The following is a 27,457-nucleotide window of genomic DNA, read 5'->3' as shown; positions in this document are numbered from 1 at the left end:
TCAAAAGTTGCTCTTGAGCACTACTGGTAACATGTAATCCAGTACAACCTGTTGCCTGGTTGTGTTATTGGCAACTAAACTAGCAACCTCACCGACTTTACTTGGTGAGGAGGGTAATTGTTGAACACTAGTGATGAAAAATAAAACATGTAAAAGAGTGAAGAAACTCATGAGTAGTCAATGGCCATCCCACAATGTATATATTTTTATTTTACTTATATTTTAAAATTTTATATTTTATATATAGGGTACAACGGGTAAATTGTTGCCATTTTATATTTTTAATTTCTCACATTGCATATTGTTTATTTTTGATTTTGTCGACTACACAGTATAGTAGGGTCAGTTGGGCACCATCTGTGAGAAAAACAGCATCATGACACAATTCACTCTGCCAGAAATTTGGAAATGACTTACTGTACAGCTTGGCATTTGCACTGGAAGCTCCAATATGAATATTTCAGAATGTTTGGGTGTCAATCTAAGTACAATGCAATCTGAGGACATGTACTGAGAGTGATAAAAATCAAAAATCCAGTCAACATCCTAGTGTTTGGCATGATCACTAGTGATAGCGATGTTATGCCTCCATTCATCTTCCAACATGGCCTCACACTCAACATGGAGGCCTATATCAAGTGCCTGGAGGAGGTAGTGCTGCCCTGGGTCAAGAAGGTCGCTGCTGGAAGACCCTGGCCATATTGAACACTTGAAAGACAGGAAATAAAAGTTGATTGCGAATAAATATTTGTGACTTAGCTGAAGTTTTCTATTGCTTTTCATTATTAAAATATTGCGTAACGAAATCAGTTCATTCTTTTTGAACAACACTTTGTTTATATATATATATATATATATATATATATATATATATATGTGTGTGTGTGTGTGTGTGTGTGTGTGTGTGTGTGTGTGCGCGTGTGTGTGTGTGTGTGTGTGTGCGTGAATAAAAATAAATATACAAAATAAAAATAAAAATAAAAGAATATATACAAAACAAGGGGTTTTGTATGATCATGTATAGAGAAATATATTATTTAAAAGAGTTCCAACTCTGTGTTTTTTATGTTTTATTTATATTCTTATAAAATTAAATGGTAAAATGAAAAATGAAATGAAGTGTTGAATGTCTTATTGAATATATGAAATATTGAGTATTAAATATAGAGAATCAAATATATAAAGACAATCAAATATATAGGCGAGTATGTACTTTCATGCCTATTGGCATTCATCAGGTCTCATCTGACAGACCTGTCATAGTTATAAAGGTTATAACTATGAGTTATAAAGGACACAGATTCATGTGTCACATAGCTAGCTAGAGGCGATAGCCTCTTGGAGCTAATCCACGGCAGCATTCGTCCTATATTTGGGACTGCCATATTGGCTTGGCGATAATTATTAATATCCAGTACCGCTGCCGTAGTCTCCTTTAGAGAGACTTAGAAATATTAATATGTATATATATATATATATCAGGTACACGGCACTGCTTCCCCCTTTCCCAGGCTACAGGCTCACACCCCCAACACCCATACTGTTAGGATTGGCACTCTCAACGTCGGCACGCTGAAAGGTAGATCTGGTGAAATTGTTGAGATGCTTGAACGGAGAAGCGTAGATATGTGCTGCATCCAGGAAGTAAGATGGAGAGGAGGTTCTGTGAGGTTCCTCACAGGCAAAGAACACAGGTACAAGATTTTCTGGGCAGGGAACACTGACGGGGTCGGGGGCGTAGGAATACTTCTAGCGGAGAAATGGGTGGATAAGGTAATCGAGGTCGTTAGAGTAAGTGACAGAGTACTTAAGATTAGAGTAGTGCTTCATCATAGATTAGCTACTGTCATCTCAGCCTATGCACCTCAACCGGGGCTACCAGATGGTCTGAAAGACCAATTCTATGACACCCTCTTGCAAACTACCTCGTCGACGAGTGACAGGGACCTTCTCTTTGTGGTTGGAGACTTCAACGGTCATGTCGGACGTCGTGCTGGAGGCTTCCATGGCATACATGGAGGCTATGGCTTCGGTTCCCGCAACGAGGAGGGAACCAGACTGCTGGAGTTCTGTGATGCAACCGATCTTATGGTCTGCAATACCAACTTCAGGAAACCTGCCAGTCACCTAGTCACCTACCGCTCCGGCAGACACTCTAGCCAAATCGACTACATCCTCGCCAGAAATAGGGAAAGAGGGCGGCTTATAAATGCCAAAACCTACCCTGGCGAAGAATGTACCCCACAACATAGATTAGTAGTTAGCGACTTTGGGATCAAGGCAAAATGGGTGCCCAGAATTAGACAGGCTTGGAGGAGAAGGGTGTGGAAGCTTAAAGATCCTGCAAACGGACAGAGACTTAGAGACAAGTTACTTGAAGCATTTAACGAAATAGAAGGGGATATAGCATCATACAACGTGGAAGACAATTGGAGATTTCTGCGGGACAATCTGTTGAAAGCCACCGACCAGATTTGTGGGTGGTGTAAGGTCCCCTCCCGACCCAGAGTAACGTGGTGGTGGAACAAGGAGGTAGACAGGGCTATTAGACAAAAGAAACAGGCTTGGAAGGACTGGAAGAACGGTGGTAGCAGGGAATTGTACCAATGTGCCAGAAGGGAGGCTAGGCGACAGGTTTATTTAGCCAGAGGGGAAGCAGATAAGGAAAGATTTGCCAATGTTCTGCACCGTGAGGACCAAAGACTCGAGGTATTTCGTGTTGCAAGACAGTGTAGGAGAGAGAATAGTGATGTTGTAGGAGAGAAATGTGTTCGCATGGATGATGGTTCGCTTGCACTAAATGAGGCTGCAAAGAAAGAGGTCTGGAGATGCCACTACGATAGATTGCTTAATAAAGAGAATGAATGGGAGGAAGAGAGCCTGCCGTATGTCGACCCAATAGAGGGACCAGCTATCCGAGTTGATAGTACCAGGGTAGATAAAGCAATTAAGAGTATGAAGACCGGGAAAGCCCCCGGCCCATCAGGAATCACTGCAGAGATGCTCAAAATATCTGGCAGTGTTGGCTATAGCCTAGTCACCCGTATTACGAACCAGGTGATACACGAAGGAGTCATACCCAATGACTGGTGTAGCAGCATCATAGTCAACTGCTACAAAGGTAAAGGTGACGCTTTAGATACAAATAATTACAGAGGCATCAAGCTGTTAGATCAGGTTATGAAAGTTACAGAGAGCCCAACTAATTAGGGAGCGAATCAATTTAGATGAGATGCAGTTTGGGTTCATGCCAGGTAAAAGCACCACTGATGCCTTATTTCTAGTGAGACAGCTGCAGGAGAAATACCTAGCTAAGGATAAACCTCTGTACCTGGCCTTCGTTGACATGGAGAAAGCCTTTGACAGGGTCCCCCGATCCCTCATCTGGTGGTCAATGAGGAAACTTGGGATAGAAGAACGGTTAGTGAGAGCCGTGCGAGCCATGTACAGAGATGCTGCCAGTAAGGTGAGGGTTGGAAATGAGTACAGCAATGAATTCCGGGTAGAGGTAGGGGTCCACCAAGGTTCCGTCCTCAGCCCCCTCTTATTTATCATAGTCCTCCAGGCAATCACAGAGGAGTTCAAGACAGGTTGCCCCTGGGAGCTCCTCTATGCTGATAATCTTGCCCTAATTGCGGAGTCACTATCAGAACTAGAGGAGAAGTTTCAGGTGTGGAAGCAAGGTCTAGAATTGAAGGGCCTTAGAGTCAACCTAGCTAAAACCAAAATCCTAATAAGTAGGAAGGTAGATAAAACACAAACCCCTTCAGGTAGATGGCCCTGCTCAGTATGTAGAAAAGGAGTAGGTAGTAACTCTATAAGATGTACCCGGTGCAAGCTATGGACACATAAGAGGTGCAGCAACATCAAAGGCAGGTTAACTAGCAAGTTAGTTTTTGTTTGTGGCAGATGTTCAGGTGAAATAAAGACTGTAAACAAACAGGAAACAACTTCTATCTCATTCCAGGGTGAAAAACTAGAGGTAGTCGATAGCTTCCGCTATCTGGGCGACCAAGTTAGTAGTGGGGGTGGGTGCGCTGAAAGTGTAGCTGCTAGAATAAGAATAGCCTGGGCAAAGTTTAGAGAGCTCTTACCCCTGCTGGCGACAAAGGGACTCTCACTCAGAGTAAAAGGCAGACTGTATGACGCATACGTACGAACAGCCATGCTACATGGCAGTGAAACATGGGCTGTAACTGCTGAGGACATACGTAAGCTCGCAAGGAATGAAGCCAGTATGCTCCGTTGGATGTGTAATGTCAATGTGAATACCCGTCAGAGTGTAAGTATCTTGAGAGAAAAGCTGAACATTAGAAGCATCAGTTGTGGTGTGCAAGAGAGACGATTGCGCTGAGCTGCGTGAAAAAGTGCCACACCCTAACAGTTGAGGGAACCCGTGGAAGAGGTAGGCCCAGGAAGACCTGGGCTGAGGTGGTGAGGCAAGACCTTCGTACATTGGGCCTCACCGAGGCGATGACTACGGACCGAGACCTTTGGAAATGTGCTGTGCGTGAGAAGACCTGGCAAGCCAAGTAAGATCGTTGCCAGTGCCCCTGGACTGGCTCTTGTGCGGGTGGCACATGAGATGCACCATTTTGAGCGTGGCCGTTGCCAGTACCGCCTGACTGGCTCCCGTAGGATTTTCGAGTGAGAGCGTTGCCAGTGCCCCTGGACTGGCTTGTGCGGGTGGCACATAAAAGACACCATTTCAAGCGTGGCCGTTTTCGTGCGGGTGACACGTAAAAGCACCCACTACACTCTCTGAGTGGTTGGCATTAGGAAGGGCATCCAGCTGTAGAAACTCTGCCAAATTAGATTGGAGCCTGGTGTTGCCATCCGGTTTCACCAGTCCTCAGTCAAATCGTCCAACCCATGCTAGCATGGAAAGCGGACGTTAAACGATGATGATGATGATGATGATATATATATATATATCCATATATACATATATATTATTTATTAGAACAAGTAGAAAGATAAATTTTATTCAACGCATAGATACTGAATAGTATAGATATAAAGGATAAAATCCTTTTTTCTTTTTAAAAGCAGAAAAATTTGTCAGCATCTCCCTTAAATAACACCCTATTATTGTAAAAAAGGATACAGTGGATAATATAGTCCTGGATATACTATTCTTGAAACTAAAGTGCATTTTAATTAATATTGAATATCAATATTAAAAAGGTTAATGCATTTTAATTAATATTGAATATCAATATTAAAAATCAATAGTGATATAAGTTAAAACAACAAATTTGTTACTATTTCTAGCAATTGAGTGGTCATGTATAGGCTTCTTCAATAAGGAAGAGGGGAAAAATTGCATAAATTGAATCAACTGCCCATTAATTTTTTTCTTTTCCTTTTTTTTTTTTTTGTTTTTCAAGAGTACATGGATTTATGAACTGAATTTTTTCTATTTTCTTTGGAATCTTTTAGGCTCCACATCAAAGAGATCAAAGACGGCGTGCCACTATAGTGACTTATAACTCAAACTTAAACCAGTCTGTAGAGTATGATGACAATGGTACCATGTCTGATATAGAGACATCATCTCCTGGAAACATTCAAAGAGGTCAATATTTAAGATCAAGCCTTCCTATCATTCGCTCCTCATCAAGTACATTTGAGCGGCCATTAGGTAAAGTAGAAATTTTGATCTCATTCATGAACTCCAGATATTGTTGGAACAGATGTTTTCACTTCAATCTTGAAATTATGAAATTGGAATAGTGTCTATTTTCAGTCATGTTGAGTAAAGCAAATAGAAAAACATGCACAACTGCATGCTTGAATACATGACCTTTATTTTAACATGACATCACTTTTACTTTTAAGATACTTTGATCTCAACTGGGTTGTTACATTTTTGTTTTAGAATAATTAATCACCCATTATTATTTTTGTGAAGGTCTTGTAAACTCTCCTGACATTAAAAACTTAAATGAAAATAATAGAATGGCAGATAAGAACTTGAGCAGCTAAAATACAAAATTAATACTTTTTCAGTGTTTGCTTATTTGTCTGTTTAATTTTCTTTCTGCTTATTTCTATCATAAGGAAAGAACAGCATTTAGTATGTTTTATTATCAGTAACATTTTTTTCTATTATTTCCTTGTAGTCCATCTATGCTACTGAGTACAACATCCATATTCTTGATAGTTCTTGTAATTTTGTTAATTACATCTGATGCTAATTAGAGGCTTGTATGAGTATAATTTGATGTATGACATGTTGACATACTTTACTTTTTTTACTCAATATTTTAATTTGCCTTTCATAGACTTTTACAATAAAGAAAAATGCTTTTATTTAATAAACATTTCAAAGAATAGAACAAGTAATAACATTATTTAAACTGGGAGAAATGAGGATATTTTTCAACTAATAACATATAAAATGGACATTTTCATGTGTATGAAATTAAATTCTCTTCTTATGAAGAAAAATTAACTTTCATTGCCCTCTGAAATTTAAAATCTGTTTTTTTTTTTTTTTGTACTTATATATATATATATATATATGTATATATATCGGGTATGGTAGATGAGTTCAGCAAAAATTTAGATTCAGATGAATATGGTACATAAGTTGAGGCACCAGAATTTAGTACAGTATTATCCATACAATTTCAAAATAAGGTGATTAAAATCAAAATAAGCAACAAGGATATCCAGAGGTAATGCAGTACGATCGTTTCACGCAACTCTATTTAATTGAACAATGCAACCATTATATCAATTTGAATGTAGAGCAATCCTCAGCTGCACAAAGGCATAGAATTTAATTAAATTTTAAAAAATGGACACATTAGTATAATTTTACTTACAATCTCCAAGAAGTTGAGGAGATAAACGAAGAACATGCTGCCTTCACTTCAGCTTAGAGTAGCTTCTAAGCTGAAGTGAAGGCAGCATGGTCTTTGTCTATCTCCTCAACTTCTTGGAGATTTTAAGTAAAATTATACTAATGTGTCCATATCCTAAATTAATGTTTCCGACTTTTGCGTTGAAATCACCCATAACCATTATCAACTCTTTCTCAGTCCGTTTTTCAATTATGCTCTGCAGAGTATCATAAAATTCAATTTTTGCTAACGATTGTTAGGAAAATCCGCTTATGAGATGTTCTAAATTTTGCAGATAATATAGCACTACTTTCACAAACATATAACCAAATGCAAAATAAAACGTCAAAATTAGAAGCAATAGCTGTCAAACTAGAATTGAAAGTCAACCACGACAAATCAAAAATTATGCATGTTAATGAAGAAAACAGTGAACGTATTAAACTAGAAACCGGTGGACTAGAAGATGTAGCCGAGTTTATGTATTTAGGTAGTAAGATAAGGTTCTCAGGTGGCACCAACGTAGATATTAAGACGAGAATAAGTAAGGCAAGGACGGCTTTCCACCTGTTAAAAAAAGTATGGAGCGCAAGTGTAATTTCAATAAAGAACAAAATAAGAATTTTTAACACTAATGTAAAAGCGGTGTTATTGTATGGGGCTGAGACATGGCGAACAACAATTAAGTCAAATAAGCAAATACAATCATTCATCAACAGGTGCTTGCGTAGTATACTTAAAATCAGATGGCCTGAACACAAGCAATATGGAGCTATGGCAAAGAACAAATCAAGTTTCGATTAGGGAGCAAATATTTAAGAAAAAGTGGAAGTGGATTGGTAGCACAATTAGAAAAGACACACCAAATGTAGCGAAAAGTGCTTTACAGTGGAATCTGGATGGATATAGAAAGAAGGGTAGGCCTAAGAACTCATGGTGTAGATCAACACAAAAGGAACTAGAGAAAGGGGGACATTCATGGCAGAGTATAAGTACAGAAGCGAAAAATTATGCGACATGGAATTCAATTATAAGTGGCCTATACTCCGCGTTAGAGGGTTAAAGGCAGGAAAGAAAATAGAATGTGTCCATCTGTTTTAATTTAATTAAATTCTATGTCTTTGTGCAGCTGAGGATTGCTCTGCATTTAAATTGATGTAATGGTTGCATTGTTCAATTAACAATTAAATGGAGTTGCATGAAATGATCATACTGCATTACCTCTGGATATCCTTGTTGCTTATTTTGATATATATATGTGTGTGTGTGTGTGCTTACTTGCTTGTTTCATGCTCTTGTTTGATGGGCTGGGATTATCCCAAGCTAGTGGTCCTAGAGCCGACCAGGTTCACCAGTTCTCCCCATTGCTGGCAGTCCCATGCTAGCCCCTCTGCATCTTCCAAGATGATACTGAGTCTCTGGAGATCTTCCTTAATCATGTCCAGCCATCTGGTGAGGGGCCTACCATGGAGCCTCTTCCAGCCTGCAGCTGCTGCATTGAATGAGAGTAAGGCTCTGATAGGATGATCTGGCAGAGGATGGAGTACATGTGAGGGATATCTATGAGTTGGGAGACTATGGTCTAATGCATGCACCCATGCAGTTCTTTATTGGAAACATGATGGTATTATCTGATGTTCTTGATGGTTCTCAGGGCTCTACTATCAAAGTTGCTGATCATCTTTGCCAGGGTCTTCGTGAGGGTCCACATTTCTACTCCATAGAGGAGAATAGAGAGGGCCTATGTATTGCTGATGTGGAGCTTCATCTTTAGGAGATAGAGCAGTAGTACCAAAGGGCTTCCATGATCCCAGCACCCATAAAATATGTTTGTAACATATTTTAAATTCTAAAAGCAAATTCACTGCAGTTACAGCAGAGAAAATAGTCTCGCTTATAGTGGAAGATGTAAAAAACACCACACCTGCTCAGTGTCTCCCCTATCAGAGTCCTAGATGTGTTTCTGACTCTTTAGTCTTCCTCAGTAGGAGATACCAAAGAGAGATAACCCTGGGCAGGTTCTAAAGTCATAGATTTATCTTTGAACAGTCAATGTCTGACCAGAATTGTCTGTCTCTGGCATCTCTTACTGAGGAAGGCTAAGGATCTTAATGAACAAAACTTTCTCACGGTATTACAAGTACCATTTAACATTTCTCATGAGCCAGACATTGTGGCTTCCTTTCTCTGCGGCTTTTGAAAATTTCTTGCAAGGTGTTTTCTTTACTTTGTTCCTTGTCCTATGCTTCTGAGCAGTAAGTGAACAATTAGTTCCAGTAAATTCCCTGACATCTATCTCCACAGAAAAGCATGTTGCCACCTATCCATTATCTTTTGCAGTTGAGCCATCTTACTGTATCTTCTGTCTTTCCCATGCAATGCATTGCTAATGCTCACATCCTAGGAGATTGTTAGATCTGCCATTTTATGTTATGGGAGAATCCTGTACACACCCACGTGGCCAAAAGTAGACTAACAGATTTCAATAAATAAAGAACTGTGTGAACTGTCGGGTACAGTTGACAGAGTTGGTTGACCATATTGGTTACTGTGTTAATGCGACATGTGTTGGTTTAATATTGTATCCCCATTCGAGTAGTACAGAGTGCATTCTGTCTAAACATAATAATTCTGTGATAGGATATTTTAGATAACCACATCCAAATATTTATTTGGGTAATACTATTTTATACCCAACATACACACTCATCATAACATTTTTGGCAATGAGATTATTTGAAGCTCATGCTGTTTGAACATGTTGTTTGAACATGGAAAGTTTACTAGCTTCGATAATTCAATTACAACAACAGTTGTTGAAATTGCAGAAACAACAGCAGCAGCAACAACAACAACAGTTGTTGGAATTTCAGAAGCAACAGCAACTGTTAGTACAACTAAAACAGAAAGAAACAGAGAATATATCTAGTTCATTCACTCTTGACACAGTCACAAACTCCATCGGAGAGTTCACATATAACCCAGAGGAGGGTACTTTAGAAGATATAAAGAATTTTTTTTACAGAAGAATGCTGCGACTGGCAAGAGAAAAAAAACTTGATTTTTGTTGAGAAAGTTAGCACCAGCTGAGCATGAGAAATATTGCAATTACATATTACCAAAGAGACCAAATGGAGTCTATTTTGAAGAAACTATGAATATTCTATCAAAGATTTTCAGTGGAAAATGCTTTTTGTTTATATGCATTGGCAATGCATGAATATTGCAAAAAAGAGGACAAAGATTTTATTATATATACTGGAGTCATTAATAGGGAGTGTAAGAGATTTCAAATTAATGAACTAACACCAGATATGTTTAAATGATTAATTTTTGTGAAAGGTAAAGGAAGATGCAGAAATTCATAACCAAATTCTGACTAAATTAGAGCAGAATCAGAAGCTAACACTACAAGAGATATCTGAGGAATGTCAGAAAATAATAAACCTAGGGGACATAACAGAACAAACTGAAGTAAGAATCTGCTCTCATGTATAGTCAGAGCGACTGAAAGAAATTGTTGTAGGGAATTAGTAATAATGGTACACCCCCTCCCACATGACATGGAATAACCTAGTTACTATAAGTAAAGAGAAGTACATGAAGTATGGGAGTACATAGTAAGTGGTCAGAGATAGTCATGTCTTTACTGGTTTTCTTAAGTATATTGTATACCAAAGCAGACGTTATAACAATCCAACATTGAAAGGATTATAACGGTGATGACAAGGATTTAAACAACTCACAAGTGTTTGTTGTACAAATTTTATGAAAAAATTCCTAAAATTATGGAAAATTTGTTGGCCGGTTTGCTGGAGTTGCAAAAACAGCAACAACAGTAGCAGCTGCACCACAGCTGAAGCAACAACAGCACCACCAACTGCAAGAGCAACAATAGAAGCAACAACAACAAATAATATTACAGCAACGAATGTTGAAATTACTGAAGACATCAGGAAAGTAAAAAAAGATGTTCTTGACAGACTATGTAGTGAACTCCATAACAGAGTTCAAATAAGAACCTGACAAAGGAGTTACCTTCGAAACATACTACAGAAGATATGAGCAATGCATGTATGTGTGTGTGTGTATATGTATATATATATATATATATATATATATATTGATAGAAATGGCAAGACAACAAAAGAAACCTCGATATTATTCAAATAGAGGAATTTATCTGCAAATATAATATGTGACAATTATTCGGTAGCCATGATAAAACTCCAAGTTTTGGATGTCAGGGCGGAAACTCACGCCGGCATCTCTTCAGTTATCAGGCCATCGAAAAAATGCTATGAAAATGACCGTTAAAACAAAGGGAAATTACTTAGTGGTTGACCATTATTAAGACAAAAGAGCTATAGACCACTAAGTAAGGGGAGGGAGTAAAGGTAAGGGAGTAAAAATGTTCATAGTAATTGCGTAAGCGCACATATCCATACATACACATGCACGCCCGCACACTCACGTACATGTGCCTATATGTATATACTCATCCACCCTCACTTGAAACACACACATGCTCACCCACACATTTGCCAAAAAATATATACATACCCGCATACATGCTTGCACACACACACACACACACACACACACGTGCACAAAAAAGGTTCATACACACGTCTATATATGCACATGCACAAGAAAAACAGGGCTAAAGGCAAAATACAGAAAAATGTGTAAAAAAAAAGTGTAAAAAATAAGCAATAAGAGTAAAACACATCTATATATGCACATACTTGCATGCACACACACACACACACACACACACACACACACGTCTATATATATACACATACCCGCACACATCCACATGTACGCACAAGAAATTTTATATGCATGTGTATATATGCACAGAAAAAATGCAGGGTGGAAGATAGAATACAGAAAAATTATATGTAAAAAAAATATGAGCAAAACTATAAACCAATATCTCTATAAATATGTAAAAAATATATTAAAAATATATAAGAAATATAAGTAAAAAGTATAGAGAGATAAAAAGCTTGTATGTGGACACAATGTAGAAAGCAAGTCCCATCTGTAATCTCGGGGGGACCAAAAACGTAACAAATATTTAACCACATGTGGGCATGATCCGAAAAGTTCAGTTCTTGAATTTAGTCATGTGGCAGGGTCTAAGCTGCTTTTCCAGATGAGCCAGCTTTCCATATCACAAAGACCGCACTTTCCACTGCTGTTGGTGTAGGGCTTACACTTGGCTAAGATCTTCCAATGGATGTTGTAAGTGACACCTTTATCGTTTAAGGACCATATATGACTGGATAATTTGGTCGCTTTCCTTTTATTCCAGTGCCTGAAGCTCAAGGTATGATTATTGAACCTGGCCTTGAAATTACCCTCTGTAAGGCCCATGTATTTCTTCATCGAAACCATGTCCTTAGTGAATATAGAGTCCACAGTGGCTTCATAAATGATGGTCTCGGACATGCAAGCTCCATTTAACAGGCACAAATTTTTATCCTTGCATGAACAGCTGGTTTCATATTGTGGTTTTTGTGTGTTGTGTGCGATTATATTTTAAAAATTAGTAGCTGAGCTGAAACTGATTTTTAAGTTATGTCTATTGAAGAGCTTTCTGTAACTATGGTTGACTGGAAAATATCTATCAGTGCTAAGAAATACTTGCCTATATTAAAGGTCACTTCGGGTGAGTATGAACCAGATAGTTTTCCTATTCCTATGTTTCCTTTTCTTTATTATTGGACTGGTGGCAGGTGTATAGATTATTTCTTCGCTAAATCTGCTATCTTTTAGAACCTTATTATATACTGGGGAAACACTATCAAAAATGTCCCTATCGGAGGAGAGGCTAGAAATTCTTTTGCTAATGTTTTTAACTAAATTTTTAAACACTATGGTGGAATGACAAGAACCCACATTAATATAACTAAGTCTATAAATATTCTTATATATACACATATATCTGTGCTCACCTTTGAATGCCGTGTATACCAGAAGGTTTACAAATCTAACAGAGGCCTCAAAAGACATTTTAAGATCCATAAAGATCAGAACTTATCTGCAGCTCTTAGTAGTCCAAATCGGATTTACAATCTATGTGAGTGTCTTTTCAGAACATAGTCTGGTTTAAAAAATCACGTCAGATGCCATGATGGTGCTAAGGTTTAGATACAGGAGGTCGTCAAACTCTGCATAAGGAGTAAACAACCACCTTAAAAAAAAAACTATTTATAGATTTAACGTCAAAGGCAATTTATAGAAAGAGAAAGAGGAGAAAGAAAAAAATTAGCAGAAAACTAAGGTTATAGTAGAAGACACTTGTCCTAGGTGCCATACAGTGGGACTGAACATAAAACCATATGGTTGGGAAGCAAGCTTCTTACCACAGAGCCATGCCTGTATGTATACTATTGTTGTTGCTATTATTATCATAGTCTCATAGATGGCTTTATCTGATGAGCAAACATGGAGTAGGAAAGTGCAATTCAAATGATGAGCTTCTTCTAGCTCTCTGCTCTGAGTTCAACCTAGTAATTACAAACACTGTCTTCAAGCACAAAGACCATCACAAGACCACTTAGATGCACTCTTGCTCTAAGCATTGGCACTTCCTAGACTACATAATTATCTGTAGAAGAGATTAGAATGATGTCTTGGATACAAGAGCCATGAGAGGTGCAGACTGCTCTACTGACCCCCACATGTTAAGATCAAAAGTCACTTTTTCCATCAGGAAGCAAAGTAGGATGACAAAGGGCTGACCAAAAAATAAGCTAAACATCACAAAACTCAGAGACCTCAAAGTGAAACGGAAATTGCAGGATAAGGCTTTGGAAGAATGGGAGTATAAAGAAAACAAAGGACTTTAAAAAAAATGGAACATCTTGAAAGTAACTACATATGAGACAGCTCATGTCCTTGGCAAGATGATGTAAAAACATCAAGACTGGTTTGAGAATGACATCCAACTAAAGACCCTGCTAAAGGAAAGGAACACCACAAAGGCAAGGCAGCTAAATTGTAACACAAAATCTAACAGAGGAAAACTGGTGGAAGCAAGAAGGAAGCTGCAACAATATACTAGGAAACTGAAATCAGATTGGTGAGAGGCCAAAGCTGAAGAACTACAGCATTATGCATATAAAAATAATAAGAAAGCATTTTACTTGAAACTTTGAGAGATATACAGGCTACAGCAGAGAGGCACAACAAAACTCATGGTGCTTGACAGCAAAACAATACCCCAGGAAAAATCAGAGATCCTTGATAGATTTGCCAATCACTTTGACAGTCTGCTTAATATCTCAAACATTGTGGACTACACTACTCTTGAGAAGGTTACACAATAGCCAACCATTTAATCTTTAGATGAAAAACCTACTTACAAGGAATTCATTGATGCAATCAAACAAATGAAAGAAGGTAAAGTACCTGGCAGATGTGGAATATCTACTGAAATCTGGAAGCATGGAGGTGTAAAGCAAACTGAAAATCTGTATAACACTGTGCTTCAGATCTGGGAGAAGGAAATGGTTCCACAAGACAGGAAAGATGCAGGCATCATTCCTATCTTCAAAAAAGGTTGTAGAGTGAACTTTCATTAGCTGGGAAAATCTTGGCTTGTATTCTATCAAACAAACTAAATGAGTATATTTGTCTAAATGTTTTACCTGAGACCCAGTGTGGCTTCTGTTGAGGTAGAAGCACTGTGAACATGATCATCTGTCTTTACCAAATTCAGGAAAAATACATTGAGCAGAACATGCCTATGTATGCAGTGTTTATAGACTTCACAAAGGCTTTCACCACTCCACTTTGGGTGGTTCTTAAGAAACATGGAATCCTTAAAGGTTCATCAATTTAGTCAGGTCCTTGCATGAAAGAATGCAGACATTCCTTCATGCAATTTGTGGTGACAAAGCAAGTTTGTGGTGACAAATGGAGTTAAACAAGTGTGCATATTTGCTCCAGTGCTATTCTCCCTCTGTCTTACAACAATGTTGGAAGTTGCCTTTGAGGCAGGTGGAGGGGGAATTTACATCCAGATGCAGCATGATGCTGATCTGTTCAATGCTGCACAGTATAAAGCCAAGACACTACGAGGGTCCTACTGTAAGATATATTGTTCACTGGTGATAGTGCATTAGTTGCCCACAGCACTGAAGATATGCAGAAACTGATAGATAACAGCTGTAGAACAGTTCAGGTTAAAGATTAACATCAGAAAAACCAAATGCCTTATCCAACCTGTAGATAACCTAAATTCCTGTCTTACAGAAGAAAACATCACTTTTGGACATGAAAAGCTGACCCTGTGCAAAACATTTAAATACCTAGGCAGCACAATCTCAGACGATGCATGAGTGGACCAGAAAATCGCACAGAGCTGGTGCTTCATTTAGCAGGCTACAAGAGAGACTGTGGAAAAATAGACATGTTGCTATATGTGTCAAATGTAAAGTATACCAGGCTATAGTGTTTTCTTCCCTGCTGTATGGAGTCGAAACGCTCAAGTAGAGAAGTTACATACATATATGATGAGATAGCTGCAACAATTTATGAATATTACTTTCTTTGACAAGATCAGAAATGAAGAGATCCTATGATAGAATTTCTCATCATCGTTCTCATTGATAGAAATTTACGTTGGTTGGGCCACATACACAGGATGGACAACAACAGACTCTCCAGACAAATCCTTTTCTCCCAACTATGCAAGGGGAAAATAAACCAAGGAAGATTCAGAGATACTACAAAAAGGAACATGAAGTAGAAAGGAATTAGTCATAATAAATGGCAAACCCAAGCAAAAAACTGACCAGTATGGAGAAAGTTTATAATGAAATGGTAAGGTTTTATCAAGTAATGGTAAGATTTTTGTACAGTTCATTTGAATTCACTTATTTATTTTTCTTTCATTTTTTCTTGATTTTCAGGGTTAGTTTTTTTGGTCTATAAAGATGAAACTAAAAAAGCCTCCTTACCAAATGAAATCACAACATTGGATACTGTCCGGGCTCTCTTTGTACGGTCATTTGCTGACAAACTCACAATGGAGTTTATGGAATCCCCAAGAAACAAGATTTATATTGTTGATCCACGAACGAATATATATTATCAACTCGAAGATTTGAGGTAATGCATATGCCTATTTTTTTCATTTTTCATTGAAAATTCTTCACTCTTTTATATGCTACATTACTCATAAAATGATCTAACTCATTATCATTAGGTCTAATTCAATAGATATTGTCAATATGAATATGTCCTCCCTTCTCTCTTCCAGTGTGAAAAAGTACATCAATATACCAAATTAAAAAATTTTCACTTTTAAAATTTTTAAATCAGTCACAGCAACAGAAAAAATTTCTCTCTCTCTCTCTCTCTATCTCTCTCTCTCTCTCTCTCTCTCTCTCTCTCTCTCTCTCTCTCTCCCTCTCACTCACTCACTCACTTTCTCTCTCTCTCTCTTTGTCTATCTCTTTAATTTACACTTTCCTCATTGTAAACTTCTCCCTGTCTATATATATTTGCCATACTCCCCCTCACTCATTATATATGTATCTTGCTCATGCTCTGTGTGTGTGTGTGAGAGAGAGAGAGAGAGAGAGAGAGAGAGAGAGAGAGAGAGAGAGAGAGAGAGAGAGAGAAGAGAGAGAGAGAGAGAGAGAGAGAGAGAAAGAGAGAGAGAGAGAGAGCATGTGTATAAGGAATTTAATTAAGGTGACAGAGTCAAAAAAAACCCACAAAACATCATCAGTAGCAGGCTAAGAAAAGTCTTTACATCTATGCACCAAATGGAAAAACAAAAAGCTTAGTTTAAGTTGCCTCCAAAAATGCAGAAATCTGTCTCGATCAAGAGTCCTATCAACTGAAGAACCTAGTGTATATATTTTTATATCCTTGTATTGGATACATAATATAATGAAGCAGGGGGGGGGGGGAGAAAGTATTTACACGATGCACTACTATTAATATTACACAAGACTCAATGCTCTCAATCATGGCTCAAAGTGAACTGCCTACCAACCTGAACTGCCAATCACTCACAGTTCTTTACTTTATAACAGTGAGACAGTCCACCTTCAGTCGCTTGGTGGGTAGTCAGAATTCTTCCACAATATCTCCCCTTTTTAGAATCAGTCTCCCCTATCTTCTCCCCTTTTGAGAATTGAACTCCACTCAGAGTTTAATATCTCAATTCCAGTGTTTCTATTCTTTTCCATTTTCTGGTGCTAGAACATGTAATTTCAAATTGTTTGAGTGTTGGTACCTCAAATGTGTCATACAATAGTTCCATGGGGATTCCATTTCTTGAGGCTATTTTTTCCATGAATCTCTTTTTTAAGTTGGTTAATAATATGTCTTTTATATTTGACATTTTTTTCCCCTTTTACCAGGAATATCATTCTTTCAATTTGTTTAATAATTATACTGTCCTCTCAGCTTTCTTTACCATATCTATAAAAAAAAACTTTGTTACCTAACTTTTGAAGTTAGGTAACAACTTTTTTATATTTTCACTCAATATCATTTTATGAAAGACAGATCTGACCTTTCTAGCAAACATCAATTCTGCAGGTGACATTTCCAACGATGTGTTCAGATTAGGTTTTACTCGGTACACTCTTAGAAATTGTTGAAGTGCAAAATCGTCCATAACTTCATTGTTTGCCTTTTTCAATGCCCTCTTGAAACTAAAATGCTTCACTTGTCCATTTGACCTAGGATGATAGGGCAGAGTAGTGACATGCTTGATGACAAACATTTTGCAAAATTTTTTGAACTCGTCTGAGGTAAATTGAGTTCCATTATCAGACACAATGGTATCCAGTATACCATACCTGGTGAACAATTCATGTAAATAAAAAAACACTTATTGTAACTGCAGATGCTGACTTTTTACATTTATGCACTTCCAGCCACTTTGAAAAATTGTCCACCACAACAAGGTAATATGAACCCTTAAGTGGGCCTGCATAATCAACATGCAGCCTGGCCCATGGTACATCTGTTTTTGGGCACTGTTGCCATTTCGTGGTAGGGGCTTTTGCAGCTGAGGCACACCCTCTGCATGCTTTCACTGATTCTTCAATGTCACCGTCCATTGTTGGCCAATATACATAACTTTTCATTTATGATTTCATTCTTGAAATCCCTGGGTGACCAATATGAAATTTCTGTAATAATTGCTTTTGTAGTGTGGCTGGCACAACTCTTTGAGCATACATTAAGCATACATCTTTGAGCATACATTGCCACACAGTGAGAAATGATTCACATTTGTGTTGCATATATTCCTATCTCTTTTAGCCTTCAGTATTTCTTTCATTTTTATAAGGAATTTATTATTTTCCAATTTTAATTTTGTGTCTTGTAAAGTAACTGGCAGTTCATGAATGACGTTACACAAAACATTTTTATTTCATTTTCTGCTCACAAAGCAGCAATCATGGTGTCTTCAAATGGTTCCACATTTTTCGAAATCAGCCTTGATAAACAATCTGCATGACCTATATACTTGGATTGTATATACTCCATCTTGAAATCATAGTTTAATAATGTCATATGCCAGCATTGCAACCTATTAGTGGTATGGGTAGAAATTCCCTTTTTCGACCCAAACATCAATTATAATGAACGATGACAAGTCTGTAGATGAAAACTTCTCCTGTGTAAAAATCTGTGAAATTTTTTATGGTAAAAATAATTACTAGAGCTTCTTTTTCAATTTGACTATAATTTTTCCTCTGCTGATATCAGAGAACACGAGGCATGAACCACTACTTTCATGTTATTATCTTTATATTTATGTAGCATTACTGTTCCTATGTTGTATTCAGAAGCATTTGAAACTACAACAATCTCCACTCCAGATATTTTATTTCGTCAAATGCCTTTTGGCAATTTTCCCACCATTTCCACTTCATATCTTTTTCATCAGATTATTCAGTGGAACCCTTGCCTTATGAATATTTGGAGTATAATTTTGGTAATAATTTGCCAGTCCTAAACACGGTTGTAAGGTCGCTATATTTGTTGAAGGGAGCATACTTTTAATTGTGTCTGCCCTCAACAGGTCTGTTTGACATCCATTTCTATCAACAATTTGTTCTAAATATCTTATTCTTGATAAGAAAAATTCATACTTTTCATCACTCAAAGTAAAGTTGTAATCCCTAATTTTTTAAATACATATTTTATGTGCTCTACATGTTGATCCTTGGATTTGCGTTTAATGAGTATGTCATCCAGATATGGAACTGCGAATTCACAGTCTGCTAACATTGCATCCATAATCTGTTGAAAAATTGTTGGTGTGGCTTTTAAGTCAAATGGTAACCTTTTGTATTTATACAGTCCTTTATGTGTGTTAATTGTTAGGTATTTAGAGCATTCATCATCTACTCTAATTTATAGGTACATATCAGAGAGATCCAATTTAGAAAATATCTTGCCACAAAAATATCTTCAAGAGTAGGTAGCAGATAGTGGCAGGTTTTAAGACATTCATTTAAACGAATTGAAAAATCAGCACACACTCTGGTTTTATTATTCTTTTTCTTAATATGGACAGTTGGTATTGCCCATTGACTATATTCCACTTGGACAACTTCAATTTTTTCTAGTCTCTCTAAGTTTATCTGTTCTAACGCTGCAAATGATACAGTTCATTTTCGTTTAAATATTGGTATGGTGTTTTCTTTTATTTGAAACCAAGCTTTTGTTCTGGTACACAGACCTAGTTTATCAGACAGTACTTCAAGGAAAATATTTTAAAATATTTTCAATTCATCTGACCACTTATTTGCACTGGGGGAAAAACCATTTATATTTTTACAGAAAAGATTTATGGGGGAGATCCCACATGTTAAATAATTCGATCCAGTCAGTACTGAATTTGTGGAATAATTTAACACAAAAACTTAAGTTTTAAGGGTTTTTTTCTGTGAAATATAATGTTACTTATTAATTTGCCGTTAAAATGTAATTTTTTTCCTGAAAAACCATGGGAAATTTTCAATGTTTCATTTAATTTAGGTCTCCCGATATTTTTCCATGTATCTATGTTAATTATTGAGATATTGCTGCCTGTATCCAATTGTAAATTTATGTTTGTGCTATTAATTTTTTCATACACAAATTTTCTTTGAGGCTCATTCGAGCGGGATCATTTGCCAGTGCCCCCGAACTGGCTCATGTGCAGGCGACACATGATATCTTTTGAGTGGGATCATTGCCAGTGTCCCTGGACTGGCTCATGTGCGGGTGACACATGATATCTTTCGTGCGAGATCGTTGCCAATGCCCCTGGACTGGCTCTTGTGCGGGTGACACATGAGGTTTTTCGAGCGAGATCGTTGCCGGTGCCCCTGGACTGGCTCATGTGCGGGTGACACATGAAATCGTTCGAGCCTTATCGATGCCAGTGCCCCTGGACTGGCTCATGTGCGGGCGACACATGAAATCTTTCGAGCGAGATCGTTGCCAGTGCCCCTGGACTGGCTCTTGTGCGGGTGACACATGAAATGTTTTGAGCGGGATCGTTGCCAGTGCCCCTGGACTGACTCATGTGCGGGCGACACATGAAATCTTTCGAGCGAGATTGTTGCCAGTGCCCCTGGACTGGCTCTTGTGCGGGTGACACATGAAATGTTTTGAGCGGGACGGGATCGTTGCCAGTGCCCCTGGATTGGCTCATGTGCGGGCGACATATGAAATATTTCCGAGCGGGATCATTGCCGGTGCCCCTGGGCTGGCTCTTGTGCGGGTGACACATGAGGTTTTTCAAGCGAGATCGTTGCCAGTGCCCCTGGACTGGCTCTTGTGCTGGTGACACGTGAAATTTCTTTGAACGAGATCATTGCCGGTGCCCCTGAACTGGCTCTTGTGTGGGGTTGTTGTAGGATTTTCGAGCGAGATCATTGCTGGTGCCCCTGGACTGGCTCTTGTGCGGGTGACACATGAGGTTTCTCGAGCGAGATTAGCGTGGCCGTTGCCAGTACCGCCTGACTGGCCTTCGTGCGGGTGACACGTAAAAGCACCCACTACACTCTCTGAGTGGTTGGCGTTAGGAAGGGCATCCAGCTGTGGAAACACTGCCAAATCAGATTGGAGCCTGGTGTAGCCATCTGGTTTCACCAGTCCTCTGTCAAATCGTCCAACCCATGCTAGCATGGAAAGCGGACGTTAAACGACGTCGACGTTATATATGTGCTGTGTGTGAGAAGACCCGGCAAGCCAAGTGAGATCGTTGCCAGTGCCCCTGGACTGGCTCTTGTGCGGGTGGCACATAAGATGCACCATTTTGAGCGTGACCATTGCCAGTGCCACCTGACTGGCCTTCGTAGGGTTTTCGAGCGAGATCGTTGCCAGTGCCCCTGGACTGGCTTCTGTGTGGGTGGCACATAAAAGACACCATTTCGAGCGTGGCCGTTGCCAGTACCGCCTGACTGGCCTTCGTGCGGGTGACACGTAAAAGCATCCACTACACTCTCTGAGTGGTTGGCGTTAGGAAGGGCATCCAGCTGTAGAAACTCTGCCAAATTAGATTGGAGCCTGGTGTAGCCATCCGGTTGCACCAGTCCTCAGTCAAATCGTCCAACCCATGCTAGCATGGAAAGCGGACGTTAAACGATGATGATGATGATGATGATGATGATTCATATTTTTTGTCACTGATAATCCATTTACGCAATTTTTTCTGTTGAACCGTTTTTTAGGTTCTGTTCTACAGTATAACTTTTTATGGACTGGCTCTTGTGCGGGTGACACATGAAATGTTTCGAGCGGGATCATGTTCAAACACGCCAGACACATTAATTCCAGTAACTGCTTGTTTTGTTGTTGTTGCTGTTGTAGATGCTGCTGCTATTGTAGATGCTGCTGTTGTTGTAGCTGTTGCTGTATCTGCTATTGTTGTTGTTGCTGTTGCAACTGCACCATGGAGGCCAATAAATTTTCCATGTTAAATGATATTTTCATCGGTTTCATACCAAAAAATATTTTAAAGATCCAACACAAGCTTCAAACAACCCATCACCACTTTTATATCCTTGTATTGGATACATAATATAATGAAGGAGAAAGTATTTACACGATACACTACTATTAATATTACATGAGACTCAATGCTCTCAGCCATGGCTCACAGTGAACTGCCTACCAACCCGAACTGTCAATCACTCATAGTTCATTACTTAATAACAATGACACAGTCCACCTTCAGTCATTTGGGCGGGGGTGGGGTCGGGTCGGAATCCTTTCACAACACTCACACACAGTTGAAATTTACAGTAAATGAAAGACAAAGACAGGTGTAGTAGATGTATTAGTTTAACACTCGGGAAGAATGGAAAAGTCTTTTATATTTCAAGGCTACACACTTCGACAGAAAGGATTAAGAGGAAAAAAATGGAGAATATTTTGCATAGGCATTGCAATACTGGTATTAGAATTGCTCATCCATAGAAGTATTATGTTGAGTGATGACATAAGTTTATCTATAAGATAGAGAGGATTGAATTACATATATATTTACATAGGTATATAGATATTCATACATTTGATTAAAGGGGATCCATTAATGATAAAGGTATATTAATGTGAAGCACATCGCTATTAATGGCTAGACAGAATGATGCAAACCAGACAGTTTTCTATTATCATAACACAGAATGCATTGACTAAGGGAAGTTGACTGTTGTTTGGTAATCTGCAATGCCTATAGTATCAATAATGAATAGAACATTTGGGTGATGTAAGAACAGAATTAAAAAAATGAACTGTCTGGTACTACCGCAATTGTTTCATTTAAGAGTTTTTATTATGATGTAAACATGGTACAGTCAAGGATGTAGCATGTTCAACATCCATAAGAATATGTAATATGTCAATTAAGATGATTATGTTATCTTGATCACATGATCTAATTTCAAATTGAGATCACATAAATGTCTTCACACATTTAGGAGAGATAAAGCAAAAGCTAACATCACTCTCCAAGGAGGTCTGGGAGTTAAAGGACAAAAATATTGACTTTCATCTTATGTGAAATGTTACTAGACACACTAAGCCTTATGTTAGTTATAGATATGGTTACAGTATGCTGTTTGGAAAAGTTGAAAATCTTAAAATGCATAGATGATTTATTAATAGATCTGATGAATTAAGGATCAAATGCTCACATTCTATCCATAGAACTTTCTTATACTTTAAACTGATTCTTCAAGATGTACATTTATCACCCTACAATATAGACCTTAATTACTAGTAATAAGATTCATGGAATATGTTTAGTTAGCCTAGCTCTTCTTAATACTATTAAGACTATTAACTGATTATGTTTAAGCTAATTTTGTGTACCCTTAGTTCTAACAACATATACCAGTGATTGCAATTTTATATAAATTATAATTTAATCAATTTGCTTTTAGCCTTAGGTGATATTTTTATAATATATGCTTCAATCTCCCTGGTTATAGCCTATATAATTTTTTTATAAACCTTGTAAACTCTTTTAACATTTATGGCTTTTATAATTCTTTATAATTCTTGTATATTCTAAAATTTTCTTAATACTCCTCATAATTTGAAATTATTATTAGTAGTGATTAGACCTATCTACTTATATTCTCAATGATAATGCGACAACAGCAGTGTTGTTCACTATCTCTATTAAATTTATCCTATTTTGTTTCTATTTAAGTATTTATAGGTTAAGATTGCTGAGACTGATTATTGCTATCTGTATCATTATATATCTTCCATTTTCTTTCCTCTCTTTCATTTCCCCTCCTTCTCCTCTGAACACAGTGACCTTTACTATTATCTGTGTTATTTCCATTATTTATTTTACTCTGTATAATAATTATCTGGATCTCACTTAATTAAAGCTAATATTTTATAAGTTCTGCAATAGTTAATCAGTGCACTTTAATCAATAAGAATTAAGTAAATGAATATGTAACTCTTGAATTTGTTATTGGTGTCACTCCTTTGATGTACTAAACATGGGTCTTTGACACACTCCTCTGGCTCACCAGCCCCTATCAAATCATCCAACGGACATTAAATAGTGATAATGATGACGATGATGATGATATATATGTATGTATTAAGGTGTTCAGAAAGTAATTGCATTTTACCAAAAAGGATATAAAAATGAATGCAAACTACATTTATCTGAATCAAAAATGTGATTGCCATTGTTTTCAAAGATTGCAGCCTAATGGGAAAGTAACTTTTTTATACCACATTCAAAGAAACCTATTTCTTTTCCTGAAAAAAGTCTGAAAGTCTGTTTTCAACTTCCTCTCAGTTTCTGAATGTTTTGCTTCCTATAAATTGTTCTAGTGATCAGAACAGATGGAAATCTGTAGGTGCTAAGCCAGGTGAATATGGAGGATGTGGAAGAACTTCCCATCCTAACAGTCTTATTTTTTCTTGGGTTTGTTTTTAAGAGAGTGGTCATGCATTGTCATACTGGAGAATAACACCTTTTCTGTTTACCAAAGCTGGCCACTTTTGACATCATTTTTCATTTATACTATCAAGTTGTTGACAATAAACATCTGCATTGATTGTCTTTCCACATTCCAGTTACTTGTATGGATGATACCTTTCATATTCCACCAAACACAGAGCAAGGATTTTTGTGGATGGAGTTTTGGTTTTGGTGTTGGTGCTAGACTCTCATTACTTGTTAACCATTGTCTTTTTTGCTTTCTATTGTAATGCAAAACCCATTTTTGATTACCTGTAACAATTCGCTGCAGAAATGACAGGTTGTTATTCCTGGTTAGAAGACTGCTACAAATGGTGGAACATTGCTTTCAGTTATCAAGCATAAGCTCACGTGGAACCCAAATTCCCTCTTTGCATATTTTCCCAGTTTGCTTGAGATGTTCATGGATAGTTGAACATGACACATTAAATATTTGTGCCAAATCTCTGGTGCTTTGATGTTGATCTGATACAATAGTCTCATTCAAAAGGTCATCATTCAGAGTGGGTTGTCTTCCAGAGTGAGGCTCATTGGATACATCACAATTGTCATCTTCAAACCTTTTAAACCACAGCTGACATGTTTGAGTTTTCACTGCATCTGAATACACTTCACAAATGTTTTTCACTGCTTCTGTAGTGGTACTTTTCTTTCAGAACTCATACAGTAAGCAATGGCAAATATGTTGTTTCATAAAGTTCTTATCCTCCATGGGGTTAATTACCAAAATAACTATGAATAACACACTGCTGGATAGAAGAGATGATATATTATTTCTAGACAGTTCCCACCCATTCAACCTTGGCTCTGACATGATAGGTTGATTCATATTTCATAAGGGTGAAAAAGTGCAATTACTTTCCAAATATACATTACATATAAATTATCATGTGTGATAAAGTATACAATACCTGTATGAATTTACACATGGTTGAATATATCAGAGTGTCACTTCAGAATAGTACTATGATGTGTTACTACAGTACATGGTGTACAAGAAATGTTGATTAGTGTACAAGAAATGTTGATTAGTGTACAAGAAATGTTGATTAGAGAAAAAATAAAAACAGAACATTTTTAAAAAGTAGAATAATAATATTGATTTCAAATTTTGGCACAAGGCTAGTAATTTGAGGGGAGGTGGTAAGTTGATTACATCGACCCCAGTGCTCAGCTCATACTTATTTTAGTAACCCCAAAAGGACGAAAGACAAAGTCAACCTTGGCAGAATTTTAACTCAGAACATAAAGACAGACAAAATGTCACTAAGCATTTTTCTTAGTATGCTAATAATTCTGCCAGCTCACCACCTTGAAAAAAGTAGAATAATAATAGGTGTCACTGTGTGGTAAAAAGCTCGCTTCCCAACCACATGGTTCTGGGATCAGTCCCACTGTGTGGCACCTTGGGCAAGTGTTTTCTACTGTAGCCTCAGACTGATCAAAGCCTTGTAAATGGATTTGGTAAATGAAAACTGAAAGAAACACATCACATGTGTGTGTGTGTGTATATCTTTGTGGCTGTGTTTGTCCTCCCCCACCACTTCACAACCAGTGTTGATGTTTTTACATCGTTATAACTTGGCAGTTCAACAAAAGAGACCAATTGAATAAGTACCAGACTTTAATAAAATTAATGCTGGGGTTAATCTGTTTGACTAAAATTCTTCAAAGCAGTGCCCCAGCATGGCCATAATCTAATGACTGAAACAAGTAAAAGATAAATAACAGCAATAATAAAATTCAAGATTCAACAATATGAATAATATTTGTCTGTGTGTGTGTATGTGTGTGTGTGTGTGTGTGTGTGTGTGGTGTGTCTGTGTGTAAATATGTATATGAGTTTATATATATAACATGTATATGTATGTCTAGGTATATGTATTTGTGTGTATATATGAACATATGTATGTGTACATGTATATATGAGTGTGCGTATGTGCCTTTATGCCTATTTGTATATATTTTGTGTGCATCATCATCATCATCATCATCGTTTAATGTCTGCCTTCCATGCTGGCATGGTTTGATTGGATGCATGTCTGTTTTGACATGGATTTTATGGCTGGATGCCCTTCCTGACACCAACCACCCCACAGAGTGGACTGAGTGCTTTTACATGGCACCAGCACAGGCGAGGTCAGTTTTGGCATGGTTTTTAAAGCTAGATGCCCTTCCAAATGCCAAGTACTTTACAGTGTGGACTGGATGATTTTTACATGTCAGAGCACTGGCAAGGTCACCAAGTAACTTGCAAGACAAAGAACCTTTGAGAGGGGAGGGGGCATTGGAGGAGGTGATCTTGTATCAGATGATGAAAGATTAGTGTGTGCCAGAGAGACAGAAACAGGTGTCTTGCTATAGAGGAGGTAAATGATTACCCAGTTGGAGACCGAAAGATAGAGAGAGAGAGAGTGGAAGAGCGAGAGGGAAAGAGAGAGAGAAAAAAGAGAGAGGAAGGGAGAGTTGACAAGAAAGAGGACAGAAACAGGTGTGCTGCTATAAAGGAGATACTTGGTTATCTAGCCAGAGGGAAGAGCAAGAGAAGGAGAGAGAGAGAGAGAGAGAGAGAGAGAGAGATCAAGAATGAGGGCAGAAGCAGGTGTGTTGCTGTAGAAGAGATACATGGTTACCCAGCCAAAGGGAAGAGCAAGGGAAAGAGAGAGAGTGGAAGACAGCAAGAGTGCAAGTGAGAGCAGGTGAGAGATGGTGGCAAAGTGCCAGCATGTACTCACAAGGAATGAGGATCAGAGCAGAGATGGGATGGTAGAGTAAAGAAGAGAGAGATAAATGGTGGCAAGTGTCAGGACATGCCCTCAAAGTATGGAAGTCATAATATATATGGCAGGGTATCGCCAAGAAGGTGCAAGAAGGGAGTGGGGGTGAAGATTGCAGTGACTAGTAAGAACCTGGGTATAAAGAGGGGGTGGGAAAAGCAGGGGCACAGTGATCAGGGCAGTGAGAACAGGAATGAGGCATGGGAGATAATCAAAGTGTTCGAAGAAGAAAAGAAAAGATTCAGTTTGGAAGAGGTGATGTAGTTTGGTTTGTTGGGGTAGGGTGTCACCAGACATCTCAGTCCAGTGTCATTTCCTCCATGAACACC

General features: G+C 38.0%; 1 protein-coding gene across 34 annotated transcripts in view; it reads left to right on the top strand.

The window, feature by feature from the left end:
- The window catches only part of LOC106875847 (coiled-coil domain-containing protein CG32809), a 931,982-nt gene that overhangs the window by 597,201 nt on the left and 307,324 nt on the right, over positions 1-27,457 (top strand). For all 34 annotated transcript variants that reach the window (XR_016243094.1, XR_016243099.1, XR_016243098.1 and 31 more), the window contains 2 exons: positions 5,443-5,644; positions 15,782-15,980. Coding sequence is in view for 27 of the 34 variants with exons in the window: in XM_052970538.2 (XP_052826498.1) it covers positions 5,443-5,644; positions 15,782-15,980 (401 nt within the window). In the remaining 7 variants the exon portion in view is untranslated. The remainder of the gene's footprint in view (positions 1-5,442; positions 5,645-15,781; positions 15,981-27,457) is intronic.

This window comes from Octopus bimaculoides, chromosome 9, assembly GCF_046866305.1.
Source record: "Octopus bimaculoides isolate indiv1 chromosome 9, ASM4686630v1, whole genome shotgun sequence".
In the NCBI taxonomy this organism is placed as follows: Eukaryota; Metazoa; Mollusca; class Cephalopoda; order Octopoda; family Octopodidae; genus Octopus; species Octopus bimaculoides.
Note: the sequence above shows the minus strand (reverse complement) of the source record. Positions and strands in the feature narration are given on the sequence as shown.